The 22,403-nt window shown below is 40.8% G+C and overlaps 1 protein-coding gene across 2 annotated transcripts in view; it reads right to left on the reverse strand.

The window, feature by feature from the left end:
- The window catches only part of LOC122784668 (carbonic anhydrase-related protein 10-like), a 171,305-nt gene that overhangs the window by 77,446 nt on the left and 71,456 nt on the right, over positions 1-22,403 (reverse strand). For both annotated transcript variants that reach the window (XM_044049961.1, XM_044049962.1), the window contains exon 3: positions 20,235-20,377. In XM_044049961.1, coding sequence (XP_043905896.1) covers positions 20,235-20,377 — 143 coding nt within the window. The remainder of the gene's footprint in view (positions 1-20,234; positions 20,378-22,403) is intronic.

A 22,403-nucleotide genomic window follows, 5' to 3' on the forward strand; every position in this document is an offset into this window, starting at 1 on the left:
GTAATCATCATCATCATCATCATCATCCTCCGCTTATCCGGGGCCGGGTCGTGGGGGCAGTTTTCATCAAGGGACCCTAAACTTCCTTTTCCTGATCCACATTGACCAGCTCCGACTGAGGGATCCCGAGGCGTTCCCAGGCCAGAGTGGAGATGTAATCTCTCCACCTGGTCCTAGGTCTACCCTGAGGTCTCCTCCCAGCTGGACGTGCCTGATATACCTCCCTCGGGAGGCGCCCAGGAGGCATCCTCACCAGATGCCCGAACCACCTCAACTGGCTCCTTTCAACGTGAAGGAGCAGCGGTTCTACTCCGAGCTCCCCCCGGATGACCGAGCTTCTCACCCTATCTCTAAGGGAAAAGCCAGCCACTCTCCGATCTTGTTCTTTCGGTCATGACCTAACCTTCATGACCATAGGTGAGGATAGGAACGAAGACTGACCGGTAGATCGAGAGCTTTGCCTTCCGGCTCAGCTCCCTTTTCGTCACAACCGTGCGGTAAAGCGAATGCAGTACCGCACCAGCCGCTCCGATTCTCCGGCCCATCTCCGGCTCCCTTGTCCCCTCACTCGTGAACAAGACCCCGAGATACTTGAACTCCTTCACCTGGGGAAAGGAGTCATTCCCTACCCGGAGACGGCAATCCACCGGTTTCCTGCTAAGAGCCATGTAAAAGTAAGTGGCTCGCATTATTGATCTATAATATTATAAATAAGGACGATCTGAATCCAGCCTTGGGAAATGTGTCCCATGACAGAGACTCGACCAATCACACAGCAGTTCACATGGAGGGGGCTCCTGTGTTTGCTGCTGCTAAAGCAGCCAAACAATGCTATACAATACTGTATATGTTTGAATGAGACTGGTTTATTCATCTGTTTTCAGCTTTAAGGACAGTAACACAGTCAGTGTCATCCCGACAAGAACACGTCAAAACAGGCAACAACGTTGTGGTTTATGAGTGATCTGTTTTAAACTTAATGTGAGAATGTTTGAAGAGCCTTTAGGAACGCTTTGAAAAAAGAAACGTGTTGACAATTTGAGAAGAGTCTGAAGCAACGCAGTTAGACGGAGCTTTGCAGGAGCCTGTTAGAAGAAACATCAAGGCAGCAGGAGGTGGATTTCACATGTCAGATAATGGCCTGCACAATTTTGTGGTTGACGGGCTCAAGTTGCGTCACGCTGTTTGAGTTGATTTTAAGTGGACACAGATCAAAAACACTTATCCTGTACTTGATATGAAGAAACTGACTGTAATAATCTGGATTTTGTCAGTGAAGGAGGAGGAGGAGGAGGAGGAGGAGGCCGTGGTGAAACAGGTTCAGAGGTTTGTTCTGTTATGACCAGCTTGACATTTCTGTATGAAGAGTTCGTTCTAATTTACACTGTCATGAAGAATGTGGGTTTAGATGTGGGAGATTCAGCTTGAATGAATATTTCACAGTTGTTGTTTTTATCACTTTCTGACTGATTATTTGAGAGTCAAACATTGAGTCATTTAGTGCCTAGTTTTGTCACCGTGGACGTTTAAGAGGCAACAGGTTGTGAGGACACATCAGATCAAATCCATCCGTTATCAACTGTCTGTTTAATAAAGTCAGATTGAATGTGTTAATACACTTTGAATAAAGTACAAATAAACAATGAATACAATCATTTTTGATGCAGCAACATCAATATTACATTTTTATTTAATGAAACATTTTGTTTCCAGGTGCATTGAGCATTGAGTCTGGCCGTTTCTCAATACTCAAGTTAGCAAGTATGTACTTGCTTACTTGGGAAGTATATACTTGAGAAGTATGCTGTGAGTATATACTTGCCAAGTACGGGAGTACACAAGTATGTGGTTGTTCCTCAATACTCAAGTATGCAAGTATGTATGTATTGTTCTGCTGTTTGAATGGTGGCTGGCGCCAAGTGCTGCAGCCTCATTAGCGCCACCTACGGTGTTGATAAATGAACATATGAAATACTTTTAATAAATGCATATATATGTTGTTATTATTTTTACATTTGAAATATTTAACTTCATTTATTAATTTATTTCTATTAAAATATATAATACAATGTGGAAAATAGATATAGTACAGCATTGAGTAGTGTAGTGTAGTGTATATATATACGTGTACAAATATATACTATTCTACATATCTAATATTTAAATATTATATTTAAATAGAGATACAATGACCGTGCGACTTTAATATAAATCTAACATTGAAAGTTGAAATAAAAAAAAAATTAATAATATACAAACTTTCAAACTTTCAGGTCAAAACGTTTCCATTAAAATCAAAATAACACGTCAACAACAAATCTATGGATCACACCGAGCATCTAATGACAGCGACGTCTGAGCCAGCGGATCATTTCATCAGGACAGGCCGAGGTAACGCTGCTCTGTGCCGGGCACAGTGAGCGCCGAACGCCCACAGAGGCGGAGCTGATCACCTCCGACAAACGTCGCTGCCAAACTATAAATACGTCATATCTTCATACACAAACCACATGTTTGAATTCTAAATGACTCATTTCTCGCCTCAAATGATGTTAAAACGTTGTTCCGGGACACAGAAAAATATTTATTTCAGATTTATATTTCCATTATCTGCTGCTATGCTCCGCCGAAATGTATTCTGGGATACATGGCCATCCCAAGTACGCTTAAGTCACCTCCGATGCATACTTGGTAAACATGGGCGGAGCGAGAACACTTCCGGGTTTGAGAACCGTCCTCGCTGTTCGCTTACTTGAGAATTGGAACAGCACTTGGACTGAGGCTGATGACGTTTTCACAAGTACGGGAGTACGCAAGTACGCACAAGTATGGATATTGAGAAACGGCCTTTGTGTTGAATGTGTGTGCCAGTGTAAACAGGAAGCTGTTTCTCATTTTTGTTCACAGGTTGTTGTCAAGTTTTGCCTAAAAAGAACCAATCTGGACTAAAGGCAGACTTCTCCTTCATTATTTTAGTCTGTATTTCTGCCTGTCAAGACTAAAATAAAGTGGAAGAGTTTTCAAACAAGGAACAAACAATGTTTGGTGTTTTTTAATGAAAAAATGATCAGTGAGGATGGAGCCTGAGTCTTCTTCCATCTTAATTCTACTCGTGCTGTAAACTTACATCACATTACAACCAGTGATGCAACAATAGCAGCTTTTCTGTAAAAGCGCTCTGAAGATTAAGGAGCTGAAGTGGAGGCTGCTGATGAATCGTGTCCTGCTGCATGTCTCCACACAGCTGCAGGGATTTAATAACGTGGACAGAAAAGCTTTTCATAAAACAGCTGTGAACAACACATATAGTCAGAAATAATTTATCCCATTACTAAATAAAAAAAAAACAACTTTACTACTTCACTTATGCTGACATAAACACATTGGGAGCGTTTGATTAAATATACTCACTTATTATTCTGCTCGGTTGTTTCTGAACATTTGCAGAATTTGTTCTTGCTGATAAAATCTCTACAGCAGAGACTCGGCTTCAGAAACAGATGAGGTTCTGTGATATCTGTTCTCAGCACACGATAGTGATGTGTGGGTCTGACCCGGAACCAGCAGGTCCTCGGAGTTATTAATAACCCTCCAGAGGGTGCAGGTCCTCTTAGGCCCTAACTGTCAATAATCGTCACTACTGAACTCTTAAAGAAGCGTCATATTGCGCCTCTGTCTGCACACACACACACTGTAACATCCCATTCCTCTCTTCACTGATCTCTGCAAAGATAAAAGCTCACTTCAGACGGGCTTTGAGTGTGCTCACTTCATTACTTCCTTCCTTGTTTAATTGCACTTGTCTCTCGTCTTTGACAGTAGGAACAGATGGATCACATCGGAGGAAAAATGGGTGAGGTGCTCGAGAGGTTTGGCTATAATTTAATAGTTCTTCTTCTGACTTTTTAAAGTATTAAAGTACCAGTATGTAAGAATTAGTGACATCTAATGGTTGAGGCTGCAGACTGGAACAAACACAGAACTCCTCCTAGCACTCATCAAGACCCTCAAGGTCACCGTACAAAAATATAAGAACAATAAAACACCATGGGATCAAACGGGGTTGTCGATGGCCTTGAATATAATAATTGATAATGGATTATTGATGGGGAGACAGTGAAGTTGCTGCAGGACAGGTGTTATATGACTAATGGAGAGGGTTCTGGTTCGGAGTTTTGGACCAGTTGCAGTTCATGGATGGACTGTAAAAAGGATGCAATCTTCTTCAATTGTGTATGAGTTATTTATGCTTATTAACACTTATTCTAAAGCTACAACAACCCAACACTTTTGTGATTATACACTTAGACAAACAGACGTATGGGCAGTTTGTTTAACTTATGCTAATGCTAATATACCTTCCTAGATGTCACACACTGGACCTTTGAAGTCTCTTTCTGCAGAGGGTGGCATGTGCATTCCACTCACACATACATGCATTTGAACAAAAGTGCAGGGTCTGCATTGGTGTGATGTTCAAAACCACATTCCATTCTAGTGTATTGTCCTCTCTGGAGTAAGCCCAGTCGACACTCAGGGTGACACACGGATCAGACCCGGACCAGAACACACCTCAGCAGACTCAGGGAACATGGATATTACTGTATGAAGTCCTGCCTGCTTTCGAACGACTGTGGCAGAAGTGAAGTGTGAAGAAAAGAAATGTTGAAGTTTCCGCGTGACAGCGTAAGCTTCAGCCATGTTATGCACCTTGTTGTTCATTTCTGACAATCTGCTGAATCTCTCAGCTCCTCTTCTGGCTGGTGGTGGACGGCGCTTGATAAACACCTCAGCATTCAGTGACTGGACGATGGTCAATAGATCAATAAAGTCTAGTTTCAGCACTTTCTGCTTCACAACATCTTTTGTCCCCGTGTGTAGTTTGATGGGTTGTTGGGTGTGAAGCCACATTATTCAGGATTTGTTCTGTTTCAGCAGAAGATTCTGATGTCTTGTTGTTAGATTTCCCTGTAGCCTTTTATATTTCTTGATTTTCTCTGTACTTCTCTGTGAGGATGAGTGGTTATGCAAGACAAGAAGATCCGAGCAGGCGCAACGCAAAAGGAGAGGCAACTGGCCTGCAGCAGACTGCAAGGATCCCAGGGTCAGAAACCCCCGGATAAACCCATTCATTTGCTACCAAATGCTCCATTATGTCAGTGTCAGTTTGTTTCAATGTACGGAACCCAATGGCTTCATTTTAAAAAAAGGCTATAAAGTGCATACACACAACTTTTATGGCAGTAGGATGTATAAATAATGGGAACATGGGTAATCCCTGGTCTATCACCAGCAGCCAGATATTTGTTTCACCTCCGCTGTACGTCTGACCACATCTCGTTAACCTCAGCTACTGTCCACGGTGTAGGGTCATCTTGGTTTATTGCCTCCACAACGTGAATTTGACTCCACTCCGCTTTAGAAATGCAACTGCTCAGGCATCAGAAAGAATGTTTCTCCGAGGCTCCATTTCAGTTATTAAAACCTCAATGTCAGAATCTTCGTCTTGGTGAAAAGGTGGTGATGGACCTGTTGATGTTAGCTCGAGTTAACTCTTTGAGGGACTGGCGGTCCAAACTGTCCTCTTCATGCCACTCCCAGACACCATTAAAGTCTTCTTTATGGGTGTTGTCTACCTCCACCCCCGTGGCCAGCCCATCTTCCTCCTGACGTCATCACATCTTTTGCAATAATTAGTCATGTTGGGTACCACTGTAAAGTCTGATGGTCATGGCATACATTTCTGGCTCTGTGATTGCCTCATGTGACATAGTGACCATGGTAACAGAGCAAATTATTATGTATTCTGACCTACGTCTGCATTCTGTGGACTATTTAGCATATAGACCATGTATAGTGCCATGAGCAGATTCTGGGATTAGGATGTAAACTGTTTTAGGGTGGATTATATATGAGACCCCATCTCCCTTTTGCCTCTGCCCCTGAAATTCAAATCTGTTTTCTCGTTGTACACTTGACTGTTTCCTCTTCCTTTCACTACTGGCCACAGCTGTGTCTAAGTCTGCAGAGGAAACAATGGCAATGCAGGCCAGTCATTTGTATCACAGCTCTCGGGCCACTTGGTTCCACCTGTTATTCATCCTCCTGTATTCCAGGGAAATGATTTACTCTTAGGCTTTGCCCCAAGAGAAGAGGACTGCCACTTTGAGATTAATTGTAAGGTGCACAGACATTATTTTTCTTGGCAACATTGTTGTTGCAAAGGTCCTGTGTGCAGCGTGGGTTTTGAGTCCATGGCAAAGTGGTGCTGAGCCCACACAAACCATTTACACCCACTCTTGGTGAATTTTGGTCTCTGTGAGAAGCAAAGTGCAGTTTTGACTAAGTGACTTTTGCTCTTCAAGCTGAAATAGACTCAATTTGGGTTGAACTTGTCATTATGATGTTAAAACAGATTTCACAGTGATGCTGGTGATAGAAAACAAATTACACCATTTGCCAGAATGCAGCTAAATTTACTTTGACAGTTTATTAACTTTTTCTTCTCCGTTATTTTCAGAGTAACTTTCCCAGGAGCAGGTGTTGTGCTTAATAAGCCCCCCTGTCATGAAAAACGCCCGCACACAGAAAGAAAATGCTTGTTCCTGTGAAGAGGATGTGTTCATGGCAGGAGTGTTTGGTATGGCAAACACGCACTCAGAAGAAAAGCACCTGCACCCTTAGCGACGTCCTGCTGCTTCTTTACAACAAAGACTACAGGACATTTCAAAGATAAAAAAACCCCAAAAACTAAGTATTATTCTTCATCTTGAGTTGGATTTTGATTCAGACAAAAAAAAAGTACAATTAATGCCAAGTGCTTGTGTTCCTCCACTGTCTCAAATCTTTAGAGTCCAGTACAGCAACTGCATGTTAAATTGAAAAGGAATCTAGTATTCAAGAGGCAAGAGTTCTGAGGCTGTGACTCTGTGACTAATCTGCCCTAAACATGTATAACACAAGACCATTCAGTTTGTATAGTACAAGCATGTTACTATAATATTACTTAAGTAAAAGTCTTAAAGTACACGACATTTACTGCACTTAAGTGTCAAACGTCCTTTTTTTTGATGGCAAATGTACTTAAGTTCCTTGAGCAAGACATTTAACCCCATGTTGAAGCGTGTGAATGGGTGAATGGCAAAACTGTCGTGTATTTATTTTATTAGATTATTTGGTAGAAACGAGTAACAAAGATAGTTAGAGGAAATGTAGTGGAGTAAAAAAATAAAATAACAACTTAAAGTACAAATCTATGTATTGTATGTATATGATTTAGCCAAAGCAGTTAAACGAACAGTCCAAGTGAATGTTTGAGCCATATTTGAAAAAACTCCTCAAGACTTTCTGAAGATAATATAAAGCAAACGTCACATTAAGTTTGACCACCAAACTCTAACCGCTTCACCCTCCAGTTTGAGTGAATGTCTGTGCATTACATTCACACGAGTGAGACGGGAGGACAAACTGAAGACATCATGCACAGCAACGCGACGAAGATCTCCTCACATGAGGAATATCGTTGAGTGTCGAGAAATGCCCGACAATTAAAAGATGCCAAGAAGACGACACCTTTTCTCCCTCTTGAATTATTCATTGAGACTTCTGCAGCAAGAAGCAAGAAATGAGATCACATTACTCCAGCGTGAGCATCATTACACTGTCTGAGGATCTGTTAACTTGTTTATGAGGCTCTTGACACTTTAGCCATGTCATATATTTGTGATTGCTTGTCTAAGTGTGTTCCCTTAGGTTGTGTGGTGCAGGCTTGCTAAAAAATGACAAATGTGAACTATAAAAAGTGAAGCAGCCTTCAGTTTTAATGATTTGGATCTTACTACTCCAACACAAATTGGCCAAAGCAAGCTCCACTGAGAAATAGTCTTGTTTTTAAGTAATAGGACTTTGTGTTCATTTGATAAACATTTTAGTTCATTTATGCTGAATGTATTTGTGCTTTAATTGTTCATTACACTGTTTTATTGCTCTTTGTATTTATATTGGCCCTTATGTGTTCTTAATGTTTGCCTTTGATTTTATTTTATCCTGTAAAACAATTTCAGCTGCAATTAATGCATGAAATGTGCTACATAAATAAAGTTCATTATAATCACTATTATATTTTCTGACTCTGGCAGTGTACGTGCACTGTCCACTGGCTGGTAGCCAGAGAAAAGCTTTTATTATCGACACTGGAATCACGAGAAAGGAGGGAGAGAGAAAAACAACACAGGTGTCCAGCTGGACTGAAACTGGTGATGCACGTCCCCGTCTACCACGTCTTTAAATGCAGCACGACCATAAACTAACTAGCCTTTTTAAGTCATTAGCCCTGGTAAATAATTAAGAGCGCTAACAAGACACAATATCTTGCGGTGATTTGTGTTGACAGAGCTGCAGAATAATATCGGTCACTGGAAATGATTCATCCAACCACAAAACCCACTGAGCACAATGTAATATAGCACATATAGCACAACATTGACGTAAACAGGTGACATTTAAATTTAAATAGTTAGTTTCTTATTGCAAATGAATGAAGTTTAATTAAGTTATCCAAAATCATTTCGATTATGGCCATAACTGAGAGGCTTACATGTCGCTAATATGTCAGTAATACAATGAGACATCAAATTTGATTCAACATATTTTAGTAACTTTTACAATGTATCGATATTATATCTATGTTGTGATATATTAGATTTTGGATAGTGTGATAAGGACGTCCTGGATTTACAGGCTGTTGCATTGATAACAGGATACATTTGTGAACTACACTAAATGTTACCCATTCACTATCATAGATATTGTTTCAAAAGTGCATGGAATCAAACTAATTATATTTTAAAGTCACTTGATCACACTGTAGCCTAAACATTTGTGTTGACTATAATTCCATTGTTTCTAACTCTTTCATTTCACTTTAAATAAATAAATCAAGTCTAAACATATCAAGAGATTATTACCATATCGTCCAACCTTATCGTCCAATATTGATTTGATTTATATTGTGATATAAAATACTTTGTGAAGATCTTCATGAATCCAATGTCATTTGCAAATTAACAACACAGACAACACACACAACAGTGCAAAACCATCCCTCGACAGAACTGACAGTTCATCCAGCAGTTCTGAGAGAATCGCACATCACTTTCCCATCATGCAGTTGGCCTGGTGAGCCGCTGTTAAATAACGAAGCACACAGCCTGCAATAAAACATGTGTGTAAAAGCATCTCAGCGGACAGATTGAGTAAAGCCTGGTGAGGTGAGCAGCGTGGACTGTGGGTTTGATGCAGAGCAGGATTAAAGCCCCCTGGAGCCTGACTGTGAACACAACACTCTGTCTTTAAACCATTTCAGACAGGAATCCCCCGAGGAGGGAAAGGTACTAAGAGTGTTTACAGCATGAAGTCTCAGATTGTTAATCTCTCCATCGCTGATATGAGCACAGAGCTGAACACATGACTTCATTATAACACTCTTTTATTTTATTAGAGAGCAGTGCTGCTGCTGCTGCTGCTGCTGCTGCTGCTGCTGCTGCTGCTAACTGCAGATGACTGGCCAGTGGCAGCTGCTGTGTTTCACCACCGCAGTGATAGAAAGTAAGTACATTTACTCAAGTGGAACACTTAAGCTCCATGTTGATTTAACAATGCTGAGTGTATGAATGTTGTGCTAATTTATGTATACAATATTCAATCATAGTAATGAGCGAGTACGTACAGTACAGTCGCCACAGCGGATCATCTCCATCTTGTCCTCTCCTTTGTGTCCTGTCCTGTTACACCCACTGTCCTCATGTCCTCATTCACAACATCCACAAACATCCTTGTCTGTGGTCTTTTGCAGCTCTGCCTCCTGGTCTCACTACTAGTCTACCTGGTCTTGTGGACCTTCCCTCTCACTTTTGCTGCTATCCTTCTGTCACACATCAGCCCTGACACTCGTCTCCACCCACTCCACCCTGCCTGCACGCTCGCCTTCACCTCTCTTGCTTTGGACCCCAGGTATTTAAACTCATCCACTTTCTCTACCTGTTACATCTTCATCTGTCTCACTGTCATTCACACACAGGTAATCTGTCTTGCTCCTGCCATCCTTGATTCCTCTTCTCTCCAGTGCAGACCTCCACCTCTCCAGGCTCTCTTCCACCTGTACCTTCTTTATTATGTCTATAACAGGGATTCCAACAGGGAGGAGCCAATATAATATTCAATATAATATTTAATATTGATCAAAATCACGAGATCACATATTGGAATCTGATGCATTTTAAAAACCTTACACATCACAAATGTGCTTCACCCTCCCCTTCTAAGCATGACGGAGAAACTACAGTGACCTTGAGGTAATGTAAGGATGGTCTCTCTGGAGTGACGCCCACAATATTATTCAAATAAACCTTAAAGGAAAGTGAAACTTCATTCTGAGGTCTGACAATACAATGATGATTTTTAAGAGAACTTTAGCTCAAAACTGTAAAGCCATGGAACACCTTATCACCAGAAATGAAAACACAATCAATCACTTGAAACGTGAAAGGTGAAAGTCAGACCTACACAATAAGAGAGCAGTGGTCACTAAAGGCATCAGCCACCATGTCTGACCACCATCACCAGACTGTCCTTGTGCCAGTATACCAGCACCAGGGGGGAACCAATTTATTGAGTGAGGTGTTTCCACCTCCACTACTCAAGGTGGCGACATGGTTCCTCTTTAGCTTGTTAATATGAATTGATATGAACCAATTTAGCTGGTGGCTCGATAGTTAGACTCCTAATTTCCATTCAAATACAAGTCAGCAGTTTTCCCGTCAGTTGTGATTTTCGTTGTTTTTTTTCCCAGAAATGTTGGTTTAAAACATTTGGATTAAAGTTTCCAATGAGTGAATTGTTGACGTTGTCTTTTAGTCGTAGGTTTACATTTGAATAACATGAGGGAAAACAGTGCATATCGTCAACTGTATTATCTGGATGATCCACTTTGATAAATTCACATTAGTACAATCTCAGTCAGACTAACATAAAAAACATGGGCTGCCAAAAGATTAAAAAAAAAATCACATTTTGAAATGTGTTAATCTAGATGAATCACAATTAAAAGTTTGCTTTTCTTCTAATGACTAAATGAGTACTAAATGAAAGCACACAGGGTAGATGTAATGTAATGTAATGTGTCCAAATGGAAGTCAGCATATTACAGACACTATCAGTGCCTAGAGTCAGAGTCAGTTTGTCACTTACTTTACACACGTTGGCGATGTGGAGGAATTTTTTTTGAGGCAAAAGATCACAAATTCCAGTCATTGTCAATAAAAAGTGTCGTGACACTCGAGTAACTTTTGTTTTAGCGATGGTTCCGTCGCTCAGCTTCTTAAAATGAAACCTTCTGCCCAACAATCCCTCACCTTTCTTCACCTCCAGCTACTATCTCTGTCTCTCCCGTCTGTCTGTCTGTCTGTCTGTCTGTCTGTCTGACTGACTGACTGACTGACTGTCTAACTGACTGCAGGCAAGTGACTGTTTCGCAATTTCCGACTTCCATGGCTAAACAAACCTGCATGAACTGCGTTCGATGATTTCATGGCGTTAATCTGGGCTGTTTAATCCCAGCGATTAACATGTTCACTTTGACAGGCCTTTGTTAATGTACTGTCACCCACCAACTGCATTTCTGAAGCCTTGAGTTTAGTATTTTTTGCTTTTTGGAAAAGCAGGGGTGAACAAAACGAGCTGTCAATCTCTCTGTGTTTTTACAAATGCTGTATTTAATGTCCTTTTTCTCCTAAATTATACATTCATCCATCCATCCATCCATTTTTTACCGCTTTACCCTGATGATGTGCTGTGCCTGATGGTATTGAGAGAATAAATTCCTCAGGGAAAATGTTTAGTGATCAAGAGATCAGTAAAATCAAGAGCGAAGCAGCGTCGTTTTCTTATAGAAACAAATAAAAACCAGTGGTGTCGCCCCCTGATGGTCATTCAAAGTGAATACAGGTAAAGGCACTCGTGCATTGACTGCGTGCATTATTTATGGAGTCTGTGTGCTGTATGCTGTTTAGTGCTGAGCACATAATGAACCGTGGATCTATTTAAGATTTATTTGTGAACAGTGACATTGAATCAAAACGGTGAAGTTGCTGGAAAATGAATGAATTCTCTTTGCTCAAAAATGCATTAAGGCCCCATGAAGCTGAGGGTTATGTTTCACATTAGTCATTTGATCAATTATATTCATAAAAATATCCATCATAACTGCTGAAAGGAATAAAACTCAGCCCATATACTGAAATCCTAATGATGTATTCCCCTTACAAATGGTCCGCCCCTATTTAATGGGACATTAACACATTTTAATAACCAAAACTATCACGACTGTGAGCTTGGACCTTATGTTTCTTGTTATTGTTTGAGAACCTAATTATTATTTTGCTTCATCCATCTAATTGCATTCCAATACATTAACATTTACTTTAATGAGTGCAGCATAATAACTGATGAATCCAGTGGCAGGACCTGCACAAATAAAACTGCAGTTCACTTTTTAAAGTAAAGTAAAGTAAATAAAGTATTTCCTACATTTATATATTATAAATATGTTGACGCTGTAGTGTGCAGCAGAGAGAGAGAGAGCTGTGGAGCTGGTGGTTTAATCAGCATTTTGACAGCGTATTTGAATGGAACAGATATTTGTTCATATTTCAAACATGTGCAACTATGCAACCATGCAACTATGCCACTCTTCCTGCTGTGAGCAGAAAACCAAACCGTGCAAGATCAGGGCTGCCGACCCGGAGTCCTGAGAATCAGGAGGTCTCGCAAGAAACATAAATCGCTTCACAGCACTACTCGCACACACACCCACCAGGTACCAGCTATGAGATCAAGGCAGTGTTATTTTAGACGGCCAAAGAGGAGCAGAGAAAACGGTTGAAGGGAGGAAGAGGAAAAGACTGACGGACCAAGCGGGGGATCACACACGAGCAAACATCGCACAGGCTTTCTTTGGACTGGCGAGAATTGAAAGATGCAGACCGGCACTGAAAAGGATCCACGGCTTGTTCTGCCAGCTCTGTTTAAAGTGGAGGGAGTGTTTACAACAGTGAGAATAAAGTGGTAAACAACGGATGGAGAGATGTCGTAAAAATATCTACTCCAAATCTGTAGGGGGAGCTCCGCAGAGACAAAAACACACACTTTCTGTTGACCACGGAGTGTTTTTGTGCAAACATGACCACAAAGCCCACGCAAATGTGTCGTTGTGGCGCTGGCTGCAGTGTTTCAATAATCCAGATTTTTCATTCATCCTGGCAACCCACATCCTCCAGAGGCAGAGGCTTGGATTAGCCTGAGCTTCTGATGATGCTGACCTGATCTCAAACCATCCTCCCCTGAACCGCAGTGAGATACGGCGGCCATGATTAGTGGCCAACACCGCTATCTTGGGGAATAACATAGAACTCACCTCTTGGCTCTTCTTAGCCCTCATCACAGTGAGCAAGTCTGAGGGGAATTACAGGGACTTGACCTTCTGAAGAGGTCATAGACGGGGCTAATGTTCCCACGAGGCTTCTTCATGGCCTGTCAGACAGTGTAAACCACTGTAATTGAATGGAAGTGTGGTACAGCGTGTAACACATGAAATCATTTAATACTAGAGTCAGATTTATGTCCGTCTGTCCAAATATAACAGAAAGTACAGCTGAGAATCACAAAGTCCATCATCTCCATAGGGAATAGTTCACACAACATCTTCAGTCACCGAGTTTGACAACAAAGCTTTGTTTTAGAACGCCCAAGATCAAATGTAGATGATTTTCATATAAATCCTCCCATTACAGGCTCGCTAAAATGTGACAGCAGCGTGGATGAGTGGCCGGGCTTTGTCACAGAACAGATGAAGTGGGCGGATTCAGTTGTTCTGCAGCGAGTGTAATTGCCCGCTCGCTTACAACCCTTTAAATATTTAGGAGGGTGACAGATAACGGCAAAAGAAACGTTCAAACACAAATAAAATACACTGAAGTGCAGACATTTGCGGCACATTTACACTTGAAGAGTAAAACTCTTGTGCTGCTGAAAGAGTCGCGTCATGATGGAAATAAAAACCCTGATGCTGTTTGAGTGATGCCATCTTTGAGATGACAGTGTGTGTGTGTGTGTGTGTGTGTGTGAGGGAGCAAAGACTGAAGGATAGCAGCACTGAACCTGCTGTGAGTAATGCCGTCTTTTGACTAACTGCCGATTAGACACTTCTGCATCGCTGCAGTGACGGCACACGATCGATTGCATCCACGTAACATTGCTTGTTGATATTACAGCGGCTGGAAGCTGCAGGTTGACAACAGATGCATTTGTGTGGTTTAAACATTTCAGTTTAATTTGTTAAAGAAGTGTTGAAATTCTTTTACAAGTTCATATTTATTTACCTAGCGAAAAGGGAATTTGGCTTCTAACCAGAGGGCAGACTGAAAGACTGAATCCTCATCATCAGTCATTTCAAATCCCCACATTCCCAGCTGCTTAGATTCATTGGACACTCTAAAATGACCAGTGTACAGACAATCTACTCCTCGTGCTGCTCCCTGTGAAAGGGAGTGTGATGTCACGATGGTCATCCGGCACAAACACAATCTCCGTCACATCAAATATGCAGAAAAACTATCATGTAAAAAATACACAGACGTAAACAGACTAAACAAATTCAGCCGGAGACGTTTCACAGGAGCCAGATTCAGTGTTTTCAGCCACACACAGACTCACTGTACAGCTGGCATTTAAACGCTTCCTCACAAGTCAAGGCCTGTCTCACACTAGATGCATGTTTTGCACGTTGCAGCTGTGGCACATCTTTCTTTTCATTTAGGCACACATGTTAACAAATGAGACTCTTCACACTGTGTGTGTGTGTGTGTCTACCATGTGTCTCATGCGAGTAAACGAAAAAGAAGCAGATCTTCTTGTGCATCTCACAGCAAATACACACACACATATATATATATGTATATATATATATATATACATATATATATATATATATATACATAGAGAGAGAGAGGAATTGTTCTTTAAACGTGTCAGCAACTATATCTCTTGCATGTATCAAAAACAACACACATGTACCCATTTCAAAATAAAGCACCCTCAGCAGTTAGTTGAGTATTTCAAAGTCTGGTTTATGATTTTCAAACTCTATTTAAAACAAAGCAGAAGCTGCAGGTGAGCAGGAGACGTGTCCCAGGTACGAGTGACAGACGTGTGCGAGACGCAGCGGATCAGCACCGCCGCCGTCACACACTGCACACGCATTCAGTGTGAAACCCAGGACAGTTTCACACTGAATGCGTGTGCAGTGCGTGACGTGAAGTTCTGTGCAGGATGCAGAAATTCTCTCTCTGATTATTTCTCTCTCTCTCGCTCTGTCTTCCATGTCTCACCGATGTCTCACCACGTAAAGTCCCAAATTCAAATTCAGATTTTAAAAGGTCTGGCTGTGTGAATATGTCTATTGTCAGTGTGTGTGTGTGTGTGGTCTCTTTTTCAGACATTTTCTGTCATAAACACGGACCTTGTTGTGACCAAAACACGGTCTTAATGAGGCAGAACCTCATTTCTGAGGAACTGGTTATTTGAATTGTGTAAAGAATAGGGTTAGCTGGATAAGCATTGACTGGTTGTGGTTAAGGTAAGTGATAACTTTGTTTAGGTTGTCCCAGTGAATGGAAGTCAATGCAGGGTCCTTAGAAGAATAAGGGCGCAAACCCGTGTGTGTGTGTAGAAACAACACAAAAAGTAGAGGAAGAAGGTGTTGTTTTTGTGTAACGTTGTGTTCATAGACCGCTTATAAAAAATGGACGTGGTCTTGCGGGTTCCTCTGAAGTCAATCAGGAGGTGTAAACAGCTTGTACTGCCACCAGCGGGAGACTTCACTAGTTGAAAACAAAATGAAAAAATACAAAAATAAAAAAAAGAATAAAAGTCTGAATCGTGATTCCAGAGCCTTCAAAATGGGAGTTCAGATTCTTAAATGTGACAGTGCATTACTGCCTCTGCCTCGCTTTCCTCCTCATATTTCTCAAGAAATCTTCCCCAGGAGCGACCGATTCAGCTGCTGAGAAGAGGAAGTTGCACATGTAGAAAAGTAGCCTCCAGCGTGTTTGGTGTTTGATCCATGTTAGCAATTAAAGTCAGGAAGTCCCAGCCTCTGCTGCACAATGTGTGACACAGAAATGATTTGCTCCACTGACATTTTAATACTGAAATAGCTTTGGATAAATGACTGCAACTGAGTTTGTTTTTTTAATTAGCAGAGCTCAGCAAAGTCTCAAAACACACACACACACACACAACCAATACAACCTGCTTCATCAGATAAAGATGCAGCACATCAGTAGTTTTCACTGTTGCACTGCTGCATGTTAAAACCAAATATTCATATTTTAGCTTAATAAAAACAAAATCATACAGTGGATAATTCCTAAAAGATAATATAAACAAGGATGAGCCAATACAATATCCACCATCAGTATTCTGACACTGGTTAAAACAATCATATCCCATATCGCTCCTACATATCACATGTCTCTAAAAACATACATGATGTTCACCTATGTATATTTTAAGTTTCTTGAAATGGTTATATGATACATATTATATCATATAATATCATGCCTTCCATAATCAGTGTAGCGCTGCACGCCATCTTTCTCCTGTTCTACACTGTAAACAAGTGTTTAGTATCACAGTCATTTGTGCCATTTCATAGCACAGTATTGTTGCCTCCTCCTTTTTAATAAAGGGCAGCAAACACCTCAGGCATGACAGACGTCTGCAGGAGACGATGATGAAGATGTTTAGAGTGTAAAGCACTGCGCAGCCTCACATTTGAGTTTTTAATTAACTAGCCGAGGTTCACAGCGAGACAGGCCATTATCCTGTGAATATACTTAGAGCGATGTCAGAAGACACCGTGGTGTTTTACAGCCTCTGACGCGCACTAACAATATTATTCATTAATGCATGTCTTGCTGCAGTGTGTCCGACTTCCCTGATGCTGTTGCTGTTCTGTCAGTTCTTCAGTGGAGTTTTTTTCAAGAGGGGTTGTATGTGGTATATACAAAGTCAGCATACGATATACAATTCATTATATTGTCTGCACTCCCTGTGCTGTGAAGCAGCTTGGGAATGACAGAAAAACTGATTTTTTTGGCAACTTAACAAATGGCTCAGTAACCTCAATTGTGTTATTTTGCTACGCTGGTGCTTGAAGTCATTCATTGAGACAACGTTACCGATCGAGGCAGCAGTGGACCAGTGGACTCCTCTGTCTGAGCTGTGCAATCGTTGTATTTGGTGCAAGGGAGTTTAACAGCGTGATGAAGCTGTGGACATATGCAGAAGAGAGGCTACACTGAAGGCTGCCGGTGGAACTGGGTGATTCTCTTCATTGTTAAATGGCTGTCAGGGACATTTCAGACTTAATGCATCATTTAATCTCTCTAATATTGCATATGGACCAAGGTTTGGAATGCTCTAGATTCAGGGTGTTGTGTCATCCTGTCCCAGCTTTTAGGTTGAGCTGGACCTTGAGAGAACATCAATCATCCTGAAATGGCTTACAGTATGTGGATGTCTCTTTTCTTCCCCCTTGGTAGAAACTCTGCAATTGTACTTGAAGCTGAACCAGGAATCTCTTTAAATTCAAGGACAACTGAGCCTCATCTCGAGTTAACGCTTTTCTTTCTAATCTAGTTCTTGTATGGTACGGTATGGTTACTTTGTGTTTCCATCAGTGATTCACACAGGCCTCAGTGTGCCAAATACTCAATACCAAATTGTGGGATGCTTAATAAATGCAATAAGGACCCTTAAACACAAGCAGATGAGTAGTTTTCACTGTGTCACTTAATCCCTGCTGCATGTTAAAACCAAATATTCATATTTTAGCTTAATAAAAACAAAATCATACAGTGGATAATTCCTAAAAGATAATATAAACAAGGATGAGCCAATACAATATCCAGTATCAGTATTCAGACACTGGTTAAAACAATCATATCCCATATCGCTCCTACATATCACATGTCTCTAAAAACATACATGATGTTCACCTATGTCATTGTGACATAGGTGCTTAATAAATGCAATAAGGACCCTTAAACACAAGCAGATTTTCTTCAATCTGATTAAAAATGACACCTCCCTTACTTACATGCACGCAGGAATAAGTAAACAGATTATGACGTCAGTCTTTTAATCAGAACAACTAGAGTTGTCCCACTGTCTGCTAGTAAAAGAAAGTTCACTTGTGGTTGTATTGGAAGTGGCTCACTTGTCCTCAGATATTTGTCCTCTGCCCGTCTCTCCTCGCTGTGCACCAGCGATTTCATTTCCCTCCTCTCTCATCTGAGCCTTTCATTTCTGTTTATTAGTTTAGCACATTTAATTTACGGCCCAACAATCTAAAGTTGTTTTAAAGTCTCTAATAAGAAAACCAGGTCAGCTCCACATCAGCTTCTTTCTCCTGCTCTCATCATGTTTTTAGCAATATGAAACAGGAAAGACGTCACATGTTAGCTCACACCAATTCCCTTCCAAATAGACAGTATTGGACCAGAGTATTCAGACAGCCGTGCTAATATAAAAACCCTTTTATTCCCATTATTTGTGTCCATGTAAACACAGCAGGTGTTGAATAGATTCTTTAGCGCCGTAAGAAAGATTTACCATCATTATTACAACATAATTAAGCCAAACTTTAACCTACTTTGAGAGAACAGTGCTCCCGGACTTTGGATATCTCTTAGGAGAATATTAAAATGTAAGTCACTCTTTACACAGATCAAAGCCTCCAACATGATCAAACTTTGATAAAGACATGGTGTGAAATAATGATGTATGATTCTTTTTTCCTCTTTCTTTTTTTTTGGATGAGTACGATAAAATACAGTGGACTCGACGCTTTTGTTGGCAACGATAATAATTTCATGTCGCAGTGACCAGACTACACCATGACTCGCTCAACACTGAAAGCTTCTTACACGTTTACACAGAAAATCGTTGCAAAAAGAAGAAGATCTCACCTAAATATGGGATTAACATGTCATATTTAACACACTTCGGAATTACAACTCAACATTTTTCAGTAAAAAAGTTGTGTTTTTTTTCCAGTACATGAAGAAAAATATGTTGTTTTTGTGTCTTTGTGCCACTCACTGATCTGTGTCTGACATTACAACAACTGAATAACGTGACGATGAAGATCAGTCTGCTCTGAAGCCTGAAAATTGCTGCATCCAATATATTATGAATTATACTGTTACACATTTTTATTTAAACTGCGTTCAACAGCTTAGAAATGCATTTTTTAAAGCTAATAAGAGTGATTATTCCGAGCTCAACTTTCTCATTTTAGAGAACACCTAATATATTTTAAACTATCTTATATCATAACTGCCTCCAGTATTTAAAAACGTGTCATTTTTAGTTTTTTTTATCCCGAGAAGGCACTTAATCAGTGGAAATGTATTTCTCACAGTAGAAATGCTGATTTTAGGGTTCGTTATTATATATTCAGAGTGTATTAATATTAATGGTACTTATTATTTAATGTTACTGTACATCAGCTTTGCTATCGAGGATGACTTTACCTAAAAGCCTTTAATCTTGAAACCATTAAGACAGCAACAGAACCTTATAATCCAAGAGCTACAGCAAGTCATTTGTGATGATGTCGATGATTCTGGTTGTGGTTCTAGTTTTTCCTTTGGCTGCCGTCGGGTCGATGAGTGAGATTTCATTTCATCTGACCATAGTCAAAAACGAGAGGACACTATTAAACAGAAAAATTAATCCAGGATGTGTTTTAACAGTGATTCCGGGAGCTTTAGAGAGGATTTCTTCCCGTAAAGATTAACTGTGATTGCTGTGTCGAGGGCTGTGATTGTAATACCTCCTGAGCCCAGTGTAGTCAAATGCAGTTGGGAATATTTAAGCCCGCGGATGTGGATGAAAAGCTCATAGTCTGTCGGAGAGAATCTTCTCTGCCTCTTGATTTGGACAGTGTGTCACATCCTACTGTCTGCTGCTGTGATGAATTAAAGCGCAGTACTGTCGGCGAATGACACTCATGCTGAAATTCATTGGTCATTTTCTCTTTGGGGGAAACGCCGACCTTCTCAAAGACCTCGCAGAGGAGCTTTAAACCTAAGACAAGACAAGTTACTCACCTTGCGTCCCGCTGTGTTGAGCCTCAGAGGGGTCAAGTAGGGGTCAAAGATCATGTGGCTCGTTTCGATGTTGATGGGAGACTGACGCTTCCCGATGGTGCACAGGTTCCATGCCGAGTTCACCAAACCCCAGAAGGATGGAACTGATGGTAAAACAAGAGAAGGAGTGTCAGTAATATACACGCACGTGTGTGTGTGTGCTGTACAATATCAAACAATAGAAAGCAAACAGATGCGCTTTATTATGATGGAACAGAAGTAATAGGTTGTTAATGGATGTTTAAATTTACATATGGCTTCATTAAAAACAAAGTTTTGATTAAAGTCTCCAGGTTATTATCTGCAAGTATAAAGGAGAGAAAATGTCTTTATTAAAGTCCGTAAAAAACGTCTCCCACTGAGAACAAAGAGCAGAGTTTCCCAGTGATCATGTGATCTCTGTAATTCAGCGCTGTGAGCCTCATCGCAGGCTGTGACCTGTGTGGTCAAGGGTGATGAGCAGCAATGTGTCCACTCCGGTTTCATCTTAGTGGAGAGTGGAGATGATCAGGCCCAAGAAGGTAAAAGTTCTGGATATTTAACAAAAAATGGGAACGCAAGAAAAAAAAAGTGTATTTTCCCATCATGTCAAAAGATCCACATTTTGACAGCAGATTAATGTTGAAAATTCACCTTCTTTTAAAAAAAGTCAGTATCAACATCATTACAGCCGAAAACATCACATCTGCAAACTCAAGCAAGTACAGTTGCCTACAACTAACTCATGAGGACGGCGGCGGCTAATCCACTGGACGTCGTGGTGGTGGATAAACAGCAGAGGAGGGCGGCGAGCAACACCAACAGCAACACGTAAAATGAGAAGCTCGAGTAAAGCCAAGTGCTTTACAAGACATAAATGAAGTCATTAATACAAATCAAATAAAGATAAAAGCCTTTGAGTCCTGAAAAAAGCAACATTTATAAAAATGTGTTTTTCAAAGAATCTCGCCAAAACAGATTTCCTCGGGGAGGTTGGTCCAGAGAGTGAGCACCCTAATGAAAAAAGGCCCGGTCAGCCTTGGACGCCAGCCAGCCTCCTGTTATGAATGGACACACACACACACACACACACACACACTGTGAGAAGATGTACCACAACAGGCCTTAACAGACAAACGATGAAATCTATTCCTAAAATCAACCAGAGGCATCTTTGATTATCTTGATCCTTACATCATTACTGAACGCTCTCGCTACAAACTCAACTCATTAAACATTCAGAGTGTGAACCCATTTGAACCTCCTTTCAAACAAGCTCCTCTCGCAGCTACAGATCACACTGGAACAATATTCATGAGTGATTTTTGGACCTTTCTTCGTTCACAGCGACTTTAGCTCAGACTTATTCCTCATGTGTCTGCAGTGGGCAACTCTGTGGAGCTAATTCCACAGCATCACTAATGGGTTAGAGGGATTTTCCTTAGTTTGAAGTCGTCCTGTAGTGGATTTACTCGATTTACAATGGCATTTTCATGTACGATACCTTGTAATATGTAGGAGGTCATTGTGGAGCTGTTCAGGTCCAGAGGCAGAAAAGCCTTAAATCATGAAGCTCCTTTAATAAACTTCAGCCGTCCTGCCATGAACGCTGTGCTCCGTGCAATCATGCACGACGATGTGCATATGATCGACTGGAGAACATGATGTTAACAGCTCCAGTGATTCAATTTAAGCCTATAGCTCTTTACCGCACTCTTCTCCCCCCTGATTGATCATCTTGACTTCTGACTTTGCCGTCATCGGAGCTGAGAGAAGCCACACTCACGCTGTCTGACTCTGATCGATATGGAAAGTCCAACAGATTACTTTGTAACCTTTTCCATCTTCATGCAAATCACCAGCTATTGATCGTGGCTCTTCCCAGATCTCTTTTGCTAAACATTTATGTCAGCAGAATGTGTAAAATTAAAAAACGCATCATGAGCCAAAGACACTCTTACTCACACCTCTGAAGCCGGTGTCGTTGACAGGAAAAAACAATTAACTTTTGTAGCAGAGAGCATCACAGATAATTGCCTGCCTGCTTTGGGTTGCTGAGATATAAATTACATTTACAAATACTGTCCATTTAAATAATACAGGGTAATATTAATTATTATGCATAAACCGTCTTCCGGTTGCAAGATAAAC

Source organism: Solea senegalensis, linkage group LG19 (assembly GCF_019176455.1).
Source record: "Solea senegalensis isolate Sse05_10M linkage group LG19, IFAPA_SoseM_1, whole genome shotgun sequence".
Taxonomy (NCBI): Eukaryota; Metazoa; Chordata; class Actinopteri; order Pleuronectiformes; family Soleidae; genus Solea; species Solea senegalensis.